This window comes from Neophocaena asiaeorientalis, unplaced genomic scaffold (genome assembly GCF_003031525.2).
Source record: "Neophocaena asiaeorientalis asiaeorientalis breed wild unplaced genomic scaffold, Neophocaena_asiaeorientalis_V1.1 scaffold319, whole genome shotgun sequence".
NCBI classification, from domain to species: domain Eukaryota; kingdom Metazoa; phylum Chordata; class Mammalia; order Artiodactyla; family Phocoenidae; genus Neophocaena; species Neophocaena asiaeorientalis.
The window spans coordinates 995,294-1,014,184 of record NW_020174103.1 but is presented as its reverse complement, the minus strand read 5'-3'; the positions used below and the strand labels follow the sequence as shown (position 1 = coordinate 1,014,184).

General features: G+C 32.8%; 1 protein-coding gene across 1 annotated transcript in view; it reads left to right on the top strand.

The window, feature by feature from the left end:
* The window catches only part of COL21A1 (collagen type XXI alpha 1 chain), a 122,524-nt gene that overhangs the window by 54,659 nt on the left and 48,974 nt on the right, over positions 1-18,891 (top strand). Inside the window, exons 12-15 of the mRNA XM_024754688.1 lie at positions 5,235-5,288; positions 5,806-5,859; positions 6,425-6,478; positions 6,603-6,656. Of these exons, the coding sequence (XP_024610456.1) occupies positions 5,235-5,288; positions 5,806-5,859; positions 6,425-6,478; positions 6,603-6,656 (216 nt within the window). The remainder of the gene's footprint in view (positions 1-5,234; positions 5,289-5,805; positions 5,860-6,424; positions 6,479-6,602; positions 6,657-18,891) is intronic.

The window sequence follows — 18,891 nt, the reverse complement described above, 5'->3', positions numbered from 1 at the left end:
GGGGGAGGAGGGGAGGGAGGAGGAGGTTGGCTAGATGAGTGATGGTTTGAACTGATTGTGCCGTGATAGCGGATTCATAGTCTTACTTTTGCATGTGTACCTGTGAGATGTTTCCTCCGTGTCTCAAAAATAAAGCCTTTAAGAAAGAAAAAAAAAAACTCTCTCAAGGGAGGAGGGATAGTTCCCTGTAGATTGTAGATCATCAAACTTTTAAACTGCAAAATCTTTGCAGTGAAAGTCTTTGGGGCATGTAGTCCCATATATATGTATGAATTATATGCTGTGCTACTGAATAAAGGATTATGTGCATTGAAAACACAGACACACTGAGAAATTTTGAAAGAATGAGATTTTTTAAATAGTAGTTTTCATATTCTCTTGCTACTCAAATAAATAATCTTGATGTAACTTTGGAGACTGAGACTCTAGATCAACCTGTGAGATTGGCAGGCTCATCAAAGGCTTGTTATCAGTCAGGAAGCTTCGAGGCAACCTGGGGAAAATGGAACCAACTTACTGCAAATCTTGGATTCTCTTTTATTCTAATTTCTTGTAAACTCAGTGGGAATCAAGAGTGTGACTCCTCAAAATAATTTTTTTATTGGAATTTTCTTGGAGGACTCAAGAGTGTGTACTATATTTTAGAAAATGAAAGTATTTGCATATTCAGTAAATTATCATTAATCACAAGCGAGACATCAGCTAGGATAGAGTAGGTTATGTTGCAATAACACACAAATGCCAAATGCCAATGCCTTAAAACAAAAAAGGTTTATTGCTCATCAAACTGCACACTTATTAGCAGACTCAGGCTAACAAAAGTTTCACCCTCTAGATTTTAACTAATTACAGTAGCAGGTCCCTAGAGAATCAAAGAGTGGCTCATAAACCACTTCCATTCATCTTTAATTAGCTAGAGCAAATTTTGTAAACCACACCAACTTCAGGAGTCAGGGAAGCATGATTCCCTCCGCCTCCCCATATGCTTAGAAGTAGAGAGAATTGAATATTGATAAATAATAATCATGTCTACTAAGACAAAATAAGAATGCATCAAGAACGGATTTTTTTCAAAGAGATTGGTGTCTAATAAAGCACAAAACATATACAAAGTAACTATTTTAAGAGAGTAAATGTTAAGTGCCAAAGATGAGAGTTGAATAAAACTCTAGGAGTTGAGAGGAAAGTTGAAAATTCAAAAAGGCTTCATGAAAGAAATTGTAAACCGAAGGTTAAACATAGATACAGACTTATAGGGGCTGTTCTTACCCAGTTTAAGAAGCCTCTAACTTAGGGAGGCTGTGGTTCCTTACTGTACTCTGTGTGTGTGTGTGTGTGTGTGTGTGTGCGTGTGTGCGTGCGCGTGTGCGTGTGTGTGTATTATCAACAAGACTGTATGAACATCTTTGTATATATTTCTTAGTAACTTTTTCTGAGTATATCCAAGGAAAATTTCCCAGAAGTGGAACTGAGAATCAAAGTGTTAAGTTCATAATTAAATTTTGAGGCAAATTGCCTATTTACCTTCCAGAAAGTGTGTATTCCCCCAACAAGTGTGTGAAATATCTTTCTTCACACCCTTATCAGCACTGAATTTCATTAAATTTCTGATTTTCATCAATATATGTTAAAAATGGTACTGGTTTGATTTGCAATCCTTTATTAGTGAATAAGGTATAAAGTACCTGTCATATGATTTTTGGAAATATTGTTGCTTCTCTGTAATTTGCTTTTTATTTATATCCTTTATTTTTTCCTACTGGGCTGTTCATCTTTTTAAAAATTGATTTTTATGTGCATGTCATAAATTGTGTGAAAATATTTTTTTCTGGCTTATGTGTTTTGATTTGGGTTTTGGAATTTTGGACATACAGAAATTTTAATTGTTACTTCTTTTCTCCTATGTTTGTATCTGTATAGAAAGGTTCAACATTCTAACATTTTGAATATAATTACTCCTCCTTTGAGTTTTGGAATTTTTATTATTTTATATTTTAATCTTAAAATTTTTGATATTTGGAGTAAAGTTAGATGAGTATTCATATTTTCCCCTTTCCTCTCCTAAAAGGATAGCCAGTTGCTAAACAGTATTTTTGAAATTTCACTTTTTTTCTCATTTATTTGAAAAACCATCATTATCACTAAATTTCCATTCTCATTTGGGTCTGCTGTTTTTGGCTTTCCCTTCTGTTCCATTTACCTGTCTATATCTTCTCCACTGCCAGTTTTAATTATTGTCACTTCATAATATGATTTAATACTGGCAGGCCTAGTTCTTCCTTATTATTCTTTATGATCAAAATTTTCTTGGCTATTCTTACATGTCTATTTTTGCAGATAAAGCTCAGTATCTTTTCTTCAAATTTTTTTGGGAATTCCTATTTATGTTTTAATTAGGATTCCTTTGAATTTATGGATTAGTTTTAGAAGCACTGACAATTTCAATACTGAATTTTCCTATTCAAGATTATGATTTATCTTTCTTTTTATTTCAAACTTAAAACTCAATGGAATAATATTAAAATTTTATTTTTTATTGGTTCTCAACATTACCTAAGTTTATATGTAGGAATTTTTATCTCTTTTGGTCCTGTTATAAGTGTAACTTTTACTTTAATCTATTTTTATATTGCTTATTGTTTATACATATAAAAACTATTTTGTATATTAATTTTTAAGACAGCAATTAACTGATATCTCATACTAATTATTTCAGGGTATTAGGTATGTTGGCATATTAGACATGTGATCATAAATAAAGATAATTTGTTTTCTTCCTTCTAGGCTTTACCTCTCTTATTTTTATATTTTGTCTAAACTCATAGGCTAGTCAAAACTGGCTAGAAAAACATTAAAAATAGTGGTAATACTGGGCAACATTGTTTTTAAATTTCAAACAGTCACAATCTCTTTTAGTCCAGGTTTGTGGCTCTTTTGGAAGAATAATTCTCTCAACAGCAAAATACATATTTGTAATTTTGTATCTTTGACTTTTGATTCCAGCCAGTAACATCATCCACAGTCCTGTTTTAGTCATGGCCCTTTCTACATTAATTAATTAGTGATTAATAATTAATAATTTCTTTTTCTTGAGCCACTATGGCCATCTTGAGAGAATGTTTTGGACCCACCTTAACTGATTTAGAGAATTGAGAATGGTGTTTATGGCCACACTCTTGACTGGTCCTTTGACTGAACTTCTTTTAAAGGCCTTCTCCAGTTTCATTATTTACCTGTCAGAGATGAGAAAAAAAAGGTGTATCCTCCCAATCCCAGTATTTGGGGACTTGGTCTATGCCTTCTAACTATGACTTGCAAACTGGCCGATTCTTTTCTGAGCTCATCTCTTTTATAGTTACCTTGTCAAATACAGCCAACACTAATTGATTCATGATACCAACATTCTTTTTTTCTCAGTTCTTTAGCTATGTTTATTGGATGTATTATTTGCCTTTGCAGTTTATTAAAAGCAAAGTTTTTTAAAATCAATTGTTCACCACTGCATTCCATGAATCATTGTATTTCCAACCTCCAAAAATTATTTTTCACTGCCCACTACCTAGTCCCAAAGCCATTGCCAAATGTATTTTTTAATGTTATTGTTTGGCAGCCTCTTTTTTCCTAGTATACCAATTTTTATATTAATTAACTTAGGCTAAGTTTTACTGCAGTAACTGATGATCCAATGGCTCAATGGCCAACACAAGAGCATTTTTTGTCTTTCATGTTACGTGCCTATTGTAGATAGATGTTGGCTAAAATTTACCACTTATTTGCTACCCATTACTTTTAAACCTTGGACACAACTTGACTGAGTATATTGTGTTTGGGTCACACTTTCTCGTGTTTTGTATTTTGTAGGTATTGCCTTAGTATTCCCCAAGCATTTTGCTAAATTCCTCTGCCCCTCCCCCGTTTCATTGCTGTATGTTAACATGGATGCTGTGCCTTTTATTTTACTTAAAAATCTTGCTTATGACTATGTGGGTAGCTTTGTCCAGATTATATATTTTTTTGTTTCCAATGTGGGTTAATGCTCCTGGTCTTTTCAGTTCATCTGAGATGAGTTTATCTTATCTCCAGGAAAATAAAGTTTGAAGATGGTGTCTTCTATAAACTGTAGCCAGAGAAGGGAAGTCTCAGCTGGGACTTGGTTCATCCTTAAAGGGAATCCTGCTTTGCCCCTTTCTTCTGTACTTTTATTAAGTACTCACTGCCCAGCTAAGTTCCATCTTATCAAGGTGTATCTTAGTCTACCTGGCCTTCAACTGCTCATCTCAATTCAGCCTGAGTTAGCGCAGGTGGTTCTTTCACCATTAATTTATTGGATAGTGCTGGAAACTGAAAATGGAGTAGTAATGTTGCCTTTGAAGGGTTCTATACCTTGAATAACTGTGTCACTCTTTAAAACATGTGGATAAATAACCCTCATTAAATTAAGATTTCTAAGAATTACATCCATCATAAATAACTGGTCACATCCTCTTCTCTCCCTACCAGACAAGCTAAGAAGATCATGAATTGTTTGTAGGTAATGTCTTAATTTGCCTAAATAAAAGTGAACTGACCCAAATCTTGCTGTGCCAGCCATTGGGCTTCTCTTAACTGTGTCTTGACAATTAAGATTTTTGAATCTAAGGCAATAGCACCCAGTATGTCCCACAGAAATAAGTCTTAAAACGATGTCCACTAAATATCAAGGTGTTGTGATTTTCTCCGTCTCTCTTCCTTTGGAGAGATGGCCTTTCCTCTTCATTACTCATCTGGATAGATACCTACTATGAACAATTTCCTAAATCAGCAATTGGAAGAAAATTCCACAGAATCCTAGAGTATTTTGAGGCCTTCAGCTCAGGGTTTGTCCTCACTGAGCTGGGACCTCAGAGGATGGCTCTCTCCACAGAGTCTTGGCACTTGATCATTTCTGTTAACTCCTAGGCCTTGCCACTGTAAGAGCCTAAATATTTTTAGAATAGGTGGCTACTCTCTAAGGGTGGAGTCAGCATTGCTGATGAGATTCCCCTGGCCCCAAATACTTTCCTTCTCTGATTATAAATGAAACCCTGATAAATGAGGATTGGTCTTCCATAGGGATAGGGTTTTAATGTAGATGTGCACTGAACAGTTTGCAGATTTATTTCCAATGAATTTTGACAAGAATGAGATGGAAGAATATATGTTGATTTTTTTTAGACTGAAATGTGTTTTCTTTAATTAATTTGTTTTATTTTCAGGGTGACCGTGGACTTCCTGGTTTTCCTGGGCTTCATGGAATGCCAGGATCAAAGGTTGAAGAAATCTGTTCTTCTTAAAATTAAGCAATGCCATATTTTATTTCAAATTGAAAGTACTTTATGTTATAAATGGGTTATAAATAAGTGTTGATATATAAATTAAAGTATATTAAAGTAAATGACTGGGTTAAGATTAATAATCATAGTTTACATAAAGCTTTTGTAAATTTCCTTTAAAATTTTCAGCCATAAATCTTATAGTATTTAAAAATTGATGAGTAGTTTTCATTATATAGAAATTCTCTTAACTATAAACCTTTTACTCTAAGGCCCTGTTATAGTAACAAATGCCCTGATTTTTCCTTGCTTTTGGTTATAAAGCCTGGGAAATAGGATTTTTTAAAACAAACTTTAAATAATTTATTTCTATTTTATTTTGATGTGGGCATATTAAACTCTGTTGTTTATAATTGGAATTGTTTTTTGTTTAATATATAAGCAAAATATTAATTTTAGAGAAATTAAAATATTAATTTCTCTAAAATTCAGGATTTATATTTTTATCTTTTAGGGTGAAATGGGTCCCAAGGGAGATAAAGGATCACCTGGATTTTATGGCAAAAAGGGAAGTATAGATCCCAAAACAAAGTATCCATATTGAACTTTCAATACAATGGAAATAGAAAATTTGAATTTCAGTCCCAGCCCACTGTTGTAGCAATTAGCTTTGTTCACCTTTCTCAGGGGATTTATCCAGACTAATGGAAAAATAACTGTTGACTGTTATGCATAGTATTCTATAAGAATACTTTGTGTTATTGAGCCTTCTGAACTTTAAAAATATTTACAGAGAGATTCCTTGGAAGTGATAGCTGTTTAACAGTGTCCATTGAGAATCCTATTTTTTCACATTGAAGGAAATGTTTAATCTCTTTATATTTAAGATGCTCATTGCTTTTTACTTTTGCCAAGTAGTGGTTTCTGTGTTTAGATGCTTGTAATTCTGCATCCATCTTATCCTCAATGTCATGTTGTGTCCTGGTAAAATAATGCTTTGCTGAAAGCTGCAGGGTCAACGCAAGCTGTGGTTCTATGAATTCTGTCACTCCATAAGGAAGTTAGCTTACTTTCCTATTTAAGTTCGAGTTGGAATTTTAACTCCAGGGTTAAAATTTTTATTTTTAATACAGGGTGCAAAAGGTGAAAAGGGGAATGCTGGTTTTCCTGGCCTTCCTGGACGTGCTGTGAGTTTGACAGAAAAAGTTCTTAAGTATTTTACTTTAAATAAAATGTAACCTCTACTATCTTCTTTTAAAAAGAAAAATTAGTGCAAAAAATATATTAAAATACTTGTATTTATTTTTTCAGGGAGAACCAGGAAGACATGGAAAGGATGGATTAATGGGTAGCCCTGGTTACAAGGTATTTACAAAAAAAAAAAAGATTTCTGTAACTTGTGAGTGAATATGAGAAAAATGTACAGATATTAGACTTTTTTAATGTATGACATTGGTATAAAATGAATGAACTAAAAGTTGTTTTAGTGTAATTTTAAAATGATTCTAAATTTATTTTGAGTCTATCATGAATTCTTCTGTGTTGGAAATAAAATCCCAGGATATTAGAAGGTTGAGCTTCTTTGATGAGCCATTCAGATGGGTTTGTTTGGTGGATTAGAGGCAGAAGTACTTAGCTGTGTCTCCCAAGGGATTACATTCTTTTTCAGAGAGTAGGGACAGAACCCTTAACCCTAACAATTTCAACTTTAACCCTGACAACTTGTGTGGTGTGAATATGGGAGAATTAGAGCAAGAAGAACAGCAAAAGTGCCAATTACTCACCAGTCCTGAAAAAACTCAAAGGCACATGCCCTTACAATGGTGGGTTAACATCATCTTATTCTTACATAAAGAAACTTTTTTGGGTCAATTATCAAATAGAAACAGGCTTTCTATAGTGTGGCTTATTAAATAAAAAGACATCAGGTAGGTATATGTATTCAAGTCAGTGTATCTAGAATGAGCCAACAATCCACATCATTGTCCTATTGTACGTTGTTTTGTTTTTGTTTTTTTTTGATCCCTAAGGAGAGAATTTGTGTAAATCCATCAACCACCGAGACCACTTGATCAAGCATTGGATTTAGAGATGTCATCATTTTTCCTAATGGTCAGCACTTTGAAGGCCAAACTTGCTAAGAAATTCAGTCCAAATTTTCTTGGTCTATAGATGTTTTCCCTTTCTTTGGAAACATTGTCCATTTTTTCACTTAAAGGTTATGAAAGTTCTCCAAATATCAATGATTCCTTAAAGATTATAGATAGTACTTCCTGAATGTAAAATATGGGGGCCCATTTTCAAGAGCTTAGTCATGTGTTGTTGTTAATTATGTTTCACTGGTTTTGTATTTTATTTCCCATTTGTTTGTTGATTAAACAGATATTTATTGATATTTATTAGGTGCTGGACATATAGAAGAAAGCAAACTCTCATGGAGCTTATAATATAGTTTCTCTATGTTAGAGAACACAGATTCTTCTCCTTACCTGCAGATTAGGGATTCATCTAATTTAATTTTTCTTTGTCTTCTGTTGTCAAAAGGCCCTGTGCCCCAAGAAATGAGATTATACATTTTTTGGGGTGGTAGAGTTTAGAGAATAGAAGCGAGTTGGAGTTCCACCTCTCAATGACTTTTTCTAACTAGCTGTATGTCGTATGTCAAATTCTTTGACCTTCAGTTTTCTCCATTTCAAAAATGGAGTAAATGTTACCTACTTAGAATGGTATGGTAGAGACAGAATAAGATAAAGGAATAAGTGTTCAATAAGGAATTCGTTTACTGCCTATTTTTTGATTTGAACATAGACTTAAGGTGCCTTTTTGAGCTTTTTTTAAAAAAACACTTTATTGAGGTATGATTGACGTACAAAAACCTGTACATATTTAATGTAGGAATTTTGGTTAGTTTGTATGTAAGTATATGCAGTGAGCCATTACTGCAATCAATGCCATAAACATATCTGTCACCTCCAAAAATTTCCTTCCTCCCTCTTATTATTATTATTATATTAAAAAAAATAAATTTATTTATTTATTTATTTTTGGCTGCGTTGGGTCTTTGTTGCTGTGTGTGGGCTCTCTCTAGTTGCGTCGAGTGGAGGCTACTCTTCGTTGCGGTGCACTGGCTTCTCAATGCGGTAGCTTCTCTTGTCGTGGAGCATGGGCTCTAGGTGTGCAGGCTTCAGTAGTTGTGGCACGTGGGCTCAGTAGTTGTGGCTCGTGGGCTCTAGAGCGCAGGCTCAGCAGTTGTGGCACACGGGCTTAGTTGCTCTGCTGCATGTGGGATCTTCCCAGATCAGGGCTTGAACCCGTGTCCCCTGTGTTGGCAGGCAGATTCTTAACCACTGTGCCACCAGGGATGCCTTCTCCATGTCTTTTCATGACTTGATAGCTCATTTCTTCTTAGTACTGAATAATATTCTTATCTGGATAGTCCACAGTTTATATTTCCTTTTTGGAATCTTTGGATAATGAATGATACCTAATTTTCTCTGACCGTATTAAAATCTATTTTCTTCCTCCCACCCAGATTTTTCTTTTGGAATTTTTCAGTCCTACAGAAAATTGAACCTCATAAATATATGAACATTTATTTCTCTAATTTTTTTGTTGAGCCACTGGAAAGTAAATGAGACACCGTGCATTTCTCTCCTAAACACTTTAGCATATATCTCCTAAGAATACTTTAATTCCATCATGATGCCCAAGAGATTTAATATCAATACAACACTATTTTCTAATATAAACCCATATTCAAATTTTTCTAATTGTTTAAAAATTGTTCTAAATAGCTATTTTTTCACCTGATACAATCAAGATTTGTGCACTGCATTTGGTTGTGTATTTGTCAGGGTTGCTCCAGAGAAACAAAACTAATAGGATGTGTGTGTGTATTTACATTATTTATAATGTATTTGTCAATATATAAATGTATATTTATATACCATATATATCAAAATAAATATTTATATTTTCATGTGTGTATATATATATATTTTTTATATATAGAGGGGTAAGGGGGTGTTGGTGAGGGAAAGGGTGAGGGACAGGGAGGGATGGGGATTGATTAATTGATTCATTCATTCAAAGGAATTGTCTCATGCAATTTTGGGGACTCTGCTTTCTGTCAGTATAGTTTTACCATTCTCACAATGTCAATTAAATATAATCATACTGTATTTAGTTGTATGGATATATGACAGTTGGTTTCTTCATCTATCAGCTGATGAACATTTGAATTCCTATATTTGGCATTTATGAATAATGTTGATATGAATATTCTTACGCACATCTGAGTTGAACAAGTTTTCATTTCTCTTGGGTTGATACCTAGTAGAATTGCTGGATTGTATGGTTAGTGTATGCGTATTTAACTTCCTAAGAAATTTCCTATTTTCCAAAGTGGTTTCATTCTTCTCTATTGCCATCAGCAATTCAAGAGAATTCCAGTTTTACCACAGCCTGCCAACACTTAATATTTTGTATTTTAGCTATTTTAGTTGGTACATAATGGCATCTCATGTGGTTTCAGTTTGCATTTTTCTGAAGACTGACAGTGTTGACATCTTTTTATGGGCTTGTTGGCCATTTGTATATCTTCTTTTGTGAATTATCTATTCAAAACACTTGACCATTTTAAAAAACTTTGGGTGGTCTGTCTTCTTATTGATGAATTGTAAGAGTTCTTTGTATATTCTGGATATTGGTCCTTTATCAGATATGTATTTGTGAATATTATCTCCTGACCTTTGGATTGCCTTTCTTTCTTAATGGTGTCTTTTGATGGGAAGAAGTTTTTACTCTGGATGAAGTCTAACTTCTTAAAATATTTTTTGGTTCATGCCTTTTGTGTTCTATTTAATATTTACCTAACTTAGGGGCAGAGATTTTCTCGTATCTTTTCTTCTAAAAGAAAATATTTTCAAATTTTCTAAACACACATATAGAACATCATATTTTCTAAAACTGTATCATCTTAGCTTACAAATTTAGCTCTATGATCCATTTTGATGATTTTAATTTCTATGTGTGGTGTGAGGTAAAAGTTAAGGTTCTTTTTTTTCCCCTTTTGGAGACCTGGTTTTTCCAGCACAAATTATTGAAGAGACTATCATTTCCCATTGAATTACGTGAACCTTTTTGCCAGGTATCAATTAATCAATATACGTGTGAACCTATTTTTGGACTCTTGATTTTGTTCTACTCATCTATACCTCTATCATTTTGTCAACAACACACTGTCTTGATTATCATAACTTTAAATTAAATCTGGGAATCAGTTAGTATAAGCATCTAAATTTGTTTTACTTTTTAAAATTGTAATAGTCTAGGTCGATATAAATTTCATATAAGCTTTAGTATCAGCTTGAAAGTTTCTTACCAAAAACGCCTTCTGAAACTTGTTAAAGAAACTTTTTAGTGTGGAATACTTTTAGATTTACTGAAAAGTTGTAGATAAATAGTACAGAGACGTTTCCTTATACACCTTACCCAGTTTCTCCTGATGTTAACATCTTATATTACTATGATGCATTTGTCAAAAGTAAGAAATCAATATTGTCAAATTTCTGTAAATGGAACTCCATACTTTATTTGGATTTCACCAGTTTTGCCTCTAATGCCCTTTTGCAGTTCCAGGATCCAATCCAGGATACACCACATCGCATTTTTTTTTTTGTCGTGCTTCCTTAGTCTCCTCTAATCCGTGATGATCAGTCTTTTCTTACTTTTTATGACTTTGATAGTTTTGCAGGGTGTTAGGTTTTCTGTAGAATGTCACTCAATTTGGGTTTGTCTGATTAGACTGGAATTATTTTGGGAGTGGCAGAGAAGGATAACACAAAGGTCAGTGCCCTTCTCATCATATTAGAGAGTAAATACTATCCACATATCTGATCATTGGTATGTTAACCTTGGTCCCTTGGCTATGGTATTATCTATGTTCAGTTTACCCATGAACAACGTAGGGGTCAGGGCCACTGACCCTCCCCACAGTTGAAAATCCTAGTATAATTTAAAGTTGACCCTCTGTATATGTGGTTCCTCTGTATCCATGGATCCGAATCCATGGATTCAACCAACCAGGGATCACGCGGTACTATACTATTTATTGTTGGGGAAAAAACGCATATAAGTGGACCCCTGTAGTTCAAACCTGTGTTGTTCAAGGGCCAAATATATTTGTCAGGTTTCTCCACTGTGAAGTTACTGCTTTTTCCTTTCCACATTCCATTTGGAATCGAGTCCACAAATCCAGCCCCTATTCAAGATGGGGAAGTATCAACACAGCATATCATTCCACTTATGTTGGTTTTCTTTTACCTCAGCAATGTTATGTGGTTTTCGGTGTACATGTCTTGTATGTCTTTTGTTAAATTAATACCCAAGTATTTTATTTTTTATACTCTTACGAATAGCTTATTTTTAATTTATTTTTGTTTGTTGCTAGCATATGAAAATACAATTTGTTTTGGCATATTGATCATATATCCTGCAATGTTGCTAAATCTGTTTATCAGTTCCTGCAACTTTCTTTATAAATTCCTTAGGCTTTTCTGCATAGATGATCATACTGTTTGCAAGTCAAGACAGTTTTCTTCTACTATACCAATTTATATTGATATGACTTTATTTTAATAGTTTTATTACACGGACCTAGCCCTCCAATACAATATTGAGTAGAAGTGGTGAGAATGTACTTTCTTGCCTTGGTTTCTGACAAGGTGGAGAACATTCAGTCTTTCAGCAGTGTTACTTGCTGGTTTTACATAGAAACCCTACATCAAGTTGAGGAAATTCCTTTTTATTACTACTCTCTTGAGCGTTTTTTTCTTTTTAATTATGACTAGGTGTTGAAATTCATCAAAAACCTTGTTTACATTTATTGAGTTGATTATATTGTTTTCCTCCCTTATTTCCTTAATATGATGTATAACATTGATTTTTGTATGTTATGTCAAACTTGCATTATTGGGATAAACCCCAATTGTTCATCTTATATTATTAATCTTACATATTGTTGGATTCAATTTGGAAATTTTTTTTAAAAGACTTTTGTTTCTATGTTCATGAGATATATGGTCAGTAGTTTTCTTGTGATATTTTTGTACGGCTTTGATATCAAAATAATACTGTCTTCTATTTTCTGAAAGAATTTTTATAGAATTGGTATCATTTCTTCCTTATACGGTACAATTCATTAGTGAAGCCATTTGGACCTGGGCTTTGTGGGTGTGAGGAAGATTTTAATTACTAATTCAATTCCATTGCTAAATATTGGTCTATTTAGAGTTTCTCTTTCTTCTCAATTAAGTTTTGGTAATTTGTACCTTTCAAGGATATAGTCCATTTCATTCAATTTTCAAATTTGTTGCCATATTTTGTTTATAACGTTGCATTATTCTTGTCCTTTTGATGTAGGATTTGTAATGTCCTATCTTTCATTCCTGATATTATATATTTTGTAATAATGACTTATTATTGGTAGTTACAGTTGAAATCAAACACTACAGGGTTTTTCCTTCATCTGGGCCTGGTGCATTTTTGTTGAGTTTTTTCCTTGATAACTTCCTCTTATTCCTTACACGAAAATTTCTTGGCTTAAGCAATGATAATAAACTTCATATTCTTAGAAAATTAGCCATTCCATCCAGATTTTTCAAGTGATTTCTCAAATTATGCAAATTCCTCTCATGATTTTTTAAAAAGTTTTCTGTTTCAATGATTATTATGTTGTTTCTTTGAATATTTATACTTTCCCTTTCTACTCTTTTTTGTGTGATTATTTAAGCTTTTGGTTTCTCTACTATGTTGGTTTTTATTTAAAGATCAAACATTGTAATTTAATTATTAACTTCATTGATATTTCCAGTTTTTTAAACTTGTTAATCTATATTCTTTCTATCTTTTTTCTTATATTTTTTCTATATTTCATAATTGGGAATTAAATTTATTTATTATCATTCTTTCACTATTTTTTGCTCTTAGTATTTAAATTATAAATTTTTTTCTGATCATTACTCCAGTTATACCCCCTTGATTTTAATGTGTAATGTTTCCATTAATATTATTTTTTAGAATTTTTGCAAGTTTGGTTTTATGTTTGTTTTTCCAAGAGTTATTTAAAAGTTAAAAAAAAGTTTTTTTTAGGTTGAGAGGCATTTAATTTTGATTCTGTTATCAATTTCTGGTCTTCTTACACTGCCTCAGAGAATATTATTTGTATAATTTCTTCTTCATGGGATTTATTGAATTTTAGTCTTTGAACTATTATAACTATTATAACTACTATAACTAACTATTATAGCTATAATTTTAGTCTTTGAACTATAACTTAAAACTATCAGTTTTCAGGAGTGTTCCCTGTGCATATGAGAAGGTGAATCTCTATTTTGAGATGTGAAACTCAGTGTCCATTCATTAGACCCATTTCACTGACTATCTTTTTGAGATCATCTGTATACTTAATTTCTGGTTTGTTTGACATACTTTAGACAGAGTGTGATTTGTTAGTGTCCCTCTTAATGCATTTCTATCTACTTCTCCTTCCATCTTCCGTTTCATGACGGATTTTATGTTGTTTGTTGCATAGTTATTTGCAACTGTTATAACTTCATTTTGAATTGTGGCTTTAGCATTATAAAATGCCATTTTTGTCTCCTTTAATAATTTTTAGCTTGAATTCTGCCTTGTCTTTACCAGGGTTACATTCCTCCTTTCTGATTATTTGTATTGTTTGCAGAAACAATGCCCATCCTGCTGTTGTGTAGCTTTAAGCTTTTTGAATCACTTTGTTGTAGTTTTTTCTCTTCTATCAAGCATAGAATTGGTCTTTCCTTTCTAAAGCAATCTGAAATATTTTTATTATTGACTGATAGGATTGGTCTTATGTCTGCATAATGATTATGTTATAATTTCATTATACTTACTATGTGCATTATGCTGTATTTACTATACTTCTTAATGTGATCTGTTATTTTTTCCTTTTATTTTCTTTGGGATTTAGGAAAATTTGTATATTTTTCTCAGTGGTCTTTTTTTTCTTGCAGTTTTATTGAGATAATTGACACAGCACTAAGTTTCATATTGTTAGATGTTTACCACAATGTTTGGTGAATATGCATCAACTCATATAGCTACAAAAATATAGAAAAAAATTTTTTTCTTGTGATGAGAACTCTTGATCTACTCTCAACAACTTTCAAGTATACTATACAGCAGTGTTAACTACTAATGGTCTTTATACTAATACCTTTAGTAGTCTATAAAGAACACATTTTAGAGTTCCTTTATGCCCCTTTGCCTTACTTAGGCATATATAATTTGTTTTGTTACCTTTAAATGATACCCTATCATCTATGTGACAATTAATCAATTTATTCTATTTTCTTCTTAATTGTTTAATCATACTTTTACTTTGTCAGATCATATAATATTTATAAACTATTTTTCCACTCTTTCCTCACCTTTGTTTCAAATTTGCAATTAATATATTCAGTGTTCATCACCAGCCCCTTCACCAATATCCCATAGTCATCATTTGGGCTGGATGAAACTTCTCCTCTGGTATATTCCTTAGGAAGGGCTTGTGAATACAGTATTCTCTGAATTCTTATATTTTAACATGTTTTTCTATATTCTTGTTACTTTAAAAGCAGCCTGACTGTCACTATTTTGCCATTGCCATTATCCCTTTAAACCCTTATCTGCTGCTTTTTACTGCTTTTCTCTGAATTTCTTTGAAATGTTGCTTCACTGCTGTCCTGTATGTTTCTGAGACCAACGTAATTGTCTTTCCCTTGTAAGTGGCTATGTCTTTTTGTATGATAGCCCACAGTGTTAAAAAAAATACTTTATGTTTAAAGTTTAATAGTATAAGTTGTGTCTCAGAATTAAGAATTTCACTTATCCCAAATCCTGTAGATTTGGATAAGTAGATTCAGGACTATTAATTCTGGACTATTCTCTTGGATTATAGTTTTAAATAGACATTCTATTACATTGTTTTTGTTTACATCTAAGGACTCCAATTATAGACATGTCAAGACTTCTTTGAATGTCTTCTACCACTATCACTTTCTGAATCTTAATATCCTTCTTAGATGGAAATATTAAGAGAGATAAAGGGAGAAAGTGACAATAATACAACAATATTAGGGGACTTTAACTCACCAATTGCATCAATGTAAGATCATTCAGACAGAAAATCAATAAAACAACACTGGTCTTAAAAGACACCATAAACCACTTATACGTAATAGATATCTATGGGACATTCCATCTAAAAACATCTGAATACACAGTGTTTTCGAGTGCACATGGAATGTTCTCTAAGGTAGATCACATGCTAGGCCACAAAGCAAATATCAACAAATTTAAGAGGATAGAAATTGCATCAAGCAATTTTTCTGTCCACAATAGTATGAAACGAAAAATCAATTACAGAAAGAAAATGGGAAAAACACAAACACAGAGAGACTAAACTTTCTACTAAAAAACCAACGGATCAATGAATAAATCAAAGAGAAAATAAGAAAATATTTACCTTGAGACAAATGAAAATGGAAACAAAACTTTCCAAAAGATATGGGATGCAACAAAAGCAGCTGAGAGGGAAATTCATAGCTATATAGGCCTTCCTCAATAAGCAAGAAAAATCTCAAATAAGCAACCTAATCTACCACCTAGAAGGATAAGAAAAAGAAGGACAAATAAAGCCCAAAGTCAGCAAAAAGAAGGAAATAAAAAAGATCAAGAGGAAACAAATAAAATAGAGAAAAAAAAAAGAAGAAGAAAGAAAGAGAAAATCCCAGAAAACATCAATGGAAACAAGATAAAGAAAACTGATAAATCTTTAGCCAGGCTCACCAACAAGGAGAGGATCCAAATAAAATAAGAAAGGAAAGGAGAAATAACAACTCACAGAGAGAGAAAAATCATAAGACAATACTATGAACAATTATACACCAATAAATTGGACAATGTAGAAGAAATGGATAAATTTCTAAAACGTACAGTCTCTCAAGACTGAGTCAGAAGAAGCAGATGATTTGAACAGACTGATCACTAGAAGTGTAATTGAATCTGTAATAAAAAAAAAAGAAACTTCCAGTAGACAAAAGCCTAGGACTGGATGACTTCCCTAGGGTATTTTGGCAAACATATACAGACGAATTTATACCTATCCTTCTCAAACTATTCCAGAAATTTGAAGAGGAGGTAACACTCCCAAATTCATTCTATGAGGCCACCATTACCCTGATGCTAAAATCAGACAAAGTCACTGCAAAAAAAAAAAATTTACAGGCTAATATCTTTGATGAATGTAGATGCATATATCCTCAACAAAATATTAGTAAACTGTATTCAACAATACATAAAAATGATCATACACTGTGATCAAGTTGGATGTATTCCAGGGTCACAGGAAGCTTCAACATATACATATCATTCAATATAATACACCACCTTAACAAAAGGAAAGACAAAAATCATATGATCATCTCAATAGATGCAGAAAAAGCATTTGACAAAATTCAACATCCATTCATAATAAAAAACCCTCTCATCAACGTGAATATAGAGGGAATATATCTCAACATAATAAAGGACATTTATGACAAACCCACAGCCAAAATAATACTAACAGTGAAAAGCTGAAAGCCTTCCTGCTAAAATCAGGAACAAGACAAGGATACCCACTCACACCACTTCTATTCAACATAGCATTGGAAGTCCTAGCCATAGCAATCAGAAAAAAAAAGAAAAGAAAAGAAATAAAAGGCATCCAAATTGGAAGGGAAGAAGTAAAACTCACTATTTCCAGATGACATGATACTATATAGAGAAAACCCACAAGTCTCCACCAAAAAGCTATTAGAACTAATAAATAAATTCAGTACAGTTGCAGGATTCAGGATTGATGCATAAAAAGTCTGTTGCTTTTCTGTGTACTAATAATGAACTAGCAGAAAGAGGAACCAAACAAAAATCCCATTTAAAGTTATACCAAACAGAATAAAATGCCTAGGACTAAACTTATCCAAGGAGGTGAAAGAACTATACTCCAAAAGCTATAAAACACTGATGAAAGAAATTGAAGATGACACAAAGAAATGGAAAGATATTCCATGTTCTTGGATTGGAAGTGTGAATATTGTTAAAATATCTATACTGCCCAAAGCAATCTGCAAGTATAATGCAATCGCTATCAAAATACCCATGAGATTTTTCACAGAAGCAGCACAAATAATCCTAAAATTTATATGGAACCACAAAGTTCCTTGAATTGCCAATATTACCTTGAGAAAAAAGAACAAAGCTGGAGGTATCACACTCCCTGACTTCAGACTACACTACAAAGTTACAGTAATCAAAACTGCATGGCACTGCCACAAAAACAGACATACCGATAAGTGGAACAGAACTGAGAGCCCATAAATAAACCCACACTCCTATGGTCAAAGGACTCAAGAATTTACAATGGAGAAAAGAGAGTCTCTTCAGTAAATGGTGCTGGGATAACTAGACAGCTACATGTAAAAGAATATAATTAGACCACTCTCTAACACCATATACAAAATTAACTCAGAATGAATTAAAGCCCTAAATGTAAGACCTGAAACCACAAAACTTCTAGAAGAGAGCGTAGGCAGAACTCTCTTTGACATAAATCATAGCAATATTTTTTGGATCTGTCTTCTAAGGCAAAAAAAAAAGCAAAAATAAACAAATGGGAACTAATTAAACTTAAAAGCTATTGCACAGCACAGGAAACCCTCAACAAAGTGAAAAGGCAACCTATTGAGTGAGAGAAAATATTTACAAATGATATGATGTACAAGGGATAAATATCTCAAATATATAAACAGCTCATACAACTCAATATAAAAAAAAAACCAATTAAAAAATGGACAGAAGATCTGAATAGACATTTTTCCAAAGAAGACATACAGATGGACAGCAGGCACATGAAAAATGCTCAACATCACTGTTAGACTAATGCAGATCAAAATCACAATGAGATATCACCTCATATCTGTCAGAACGGCTATCATCAAAAAGAACACAAATAACAAATGTTGGAGAATATGTGGAGAAAAAGGAACACTTGTACACTGTTGGTGGGAATGTAAACTGATGCAGCTACTTTGGAAAACAGTATGGAGGCTTCTCAAAAAACTAAAAATAAAATTACCATGTGACCCAGCAGTTCCGCTCCTGGGTATATATCTGAATAAGTTAAAACACTAATTCAAAAAGATATATGCACCCTGGTGTTCATAGAAGCACTATTTACAATAGCTAAGATATAGAAGCAACCCAAGTGTCCATCAACAGATGAATGGATAAAGAAGATGTGGTGTATATACACAATGGAATATTAGTCATAAAAAAGAATGAAATTCTGCCATTTGCAACAATGTAGATGGACCTAGAGTGTATTATGCTTAGGGAAATAAGGCAGAGGAAGACAAACAGTATATGTTATCACTTTTATGTGGAATCTAAAAAAAATAAAATAAAAGAATTTATATAACAAAACAGAAACAGACTCACAGACATAGAGAACAAACTAGTGGTTACCAGTGGGAAGAAG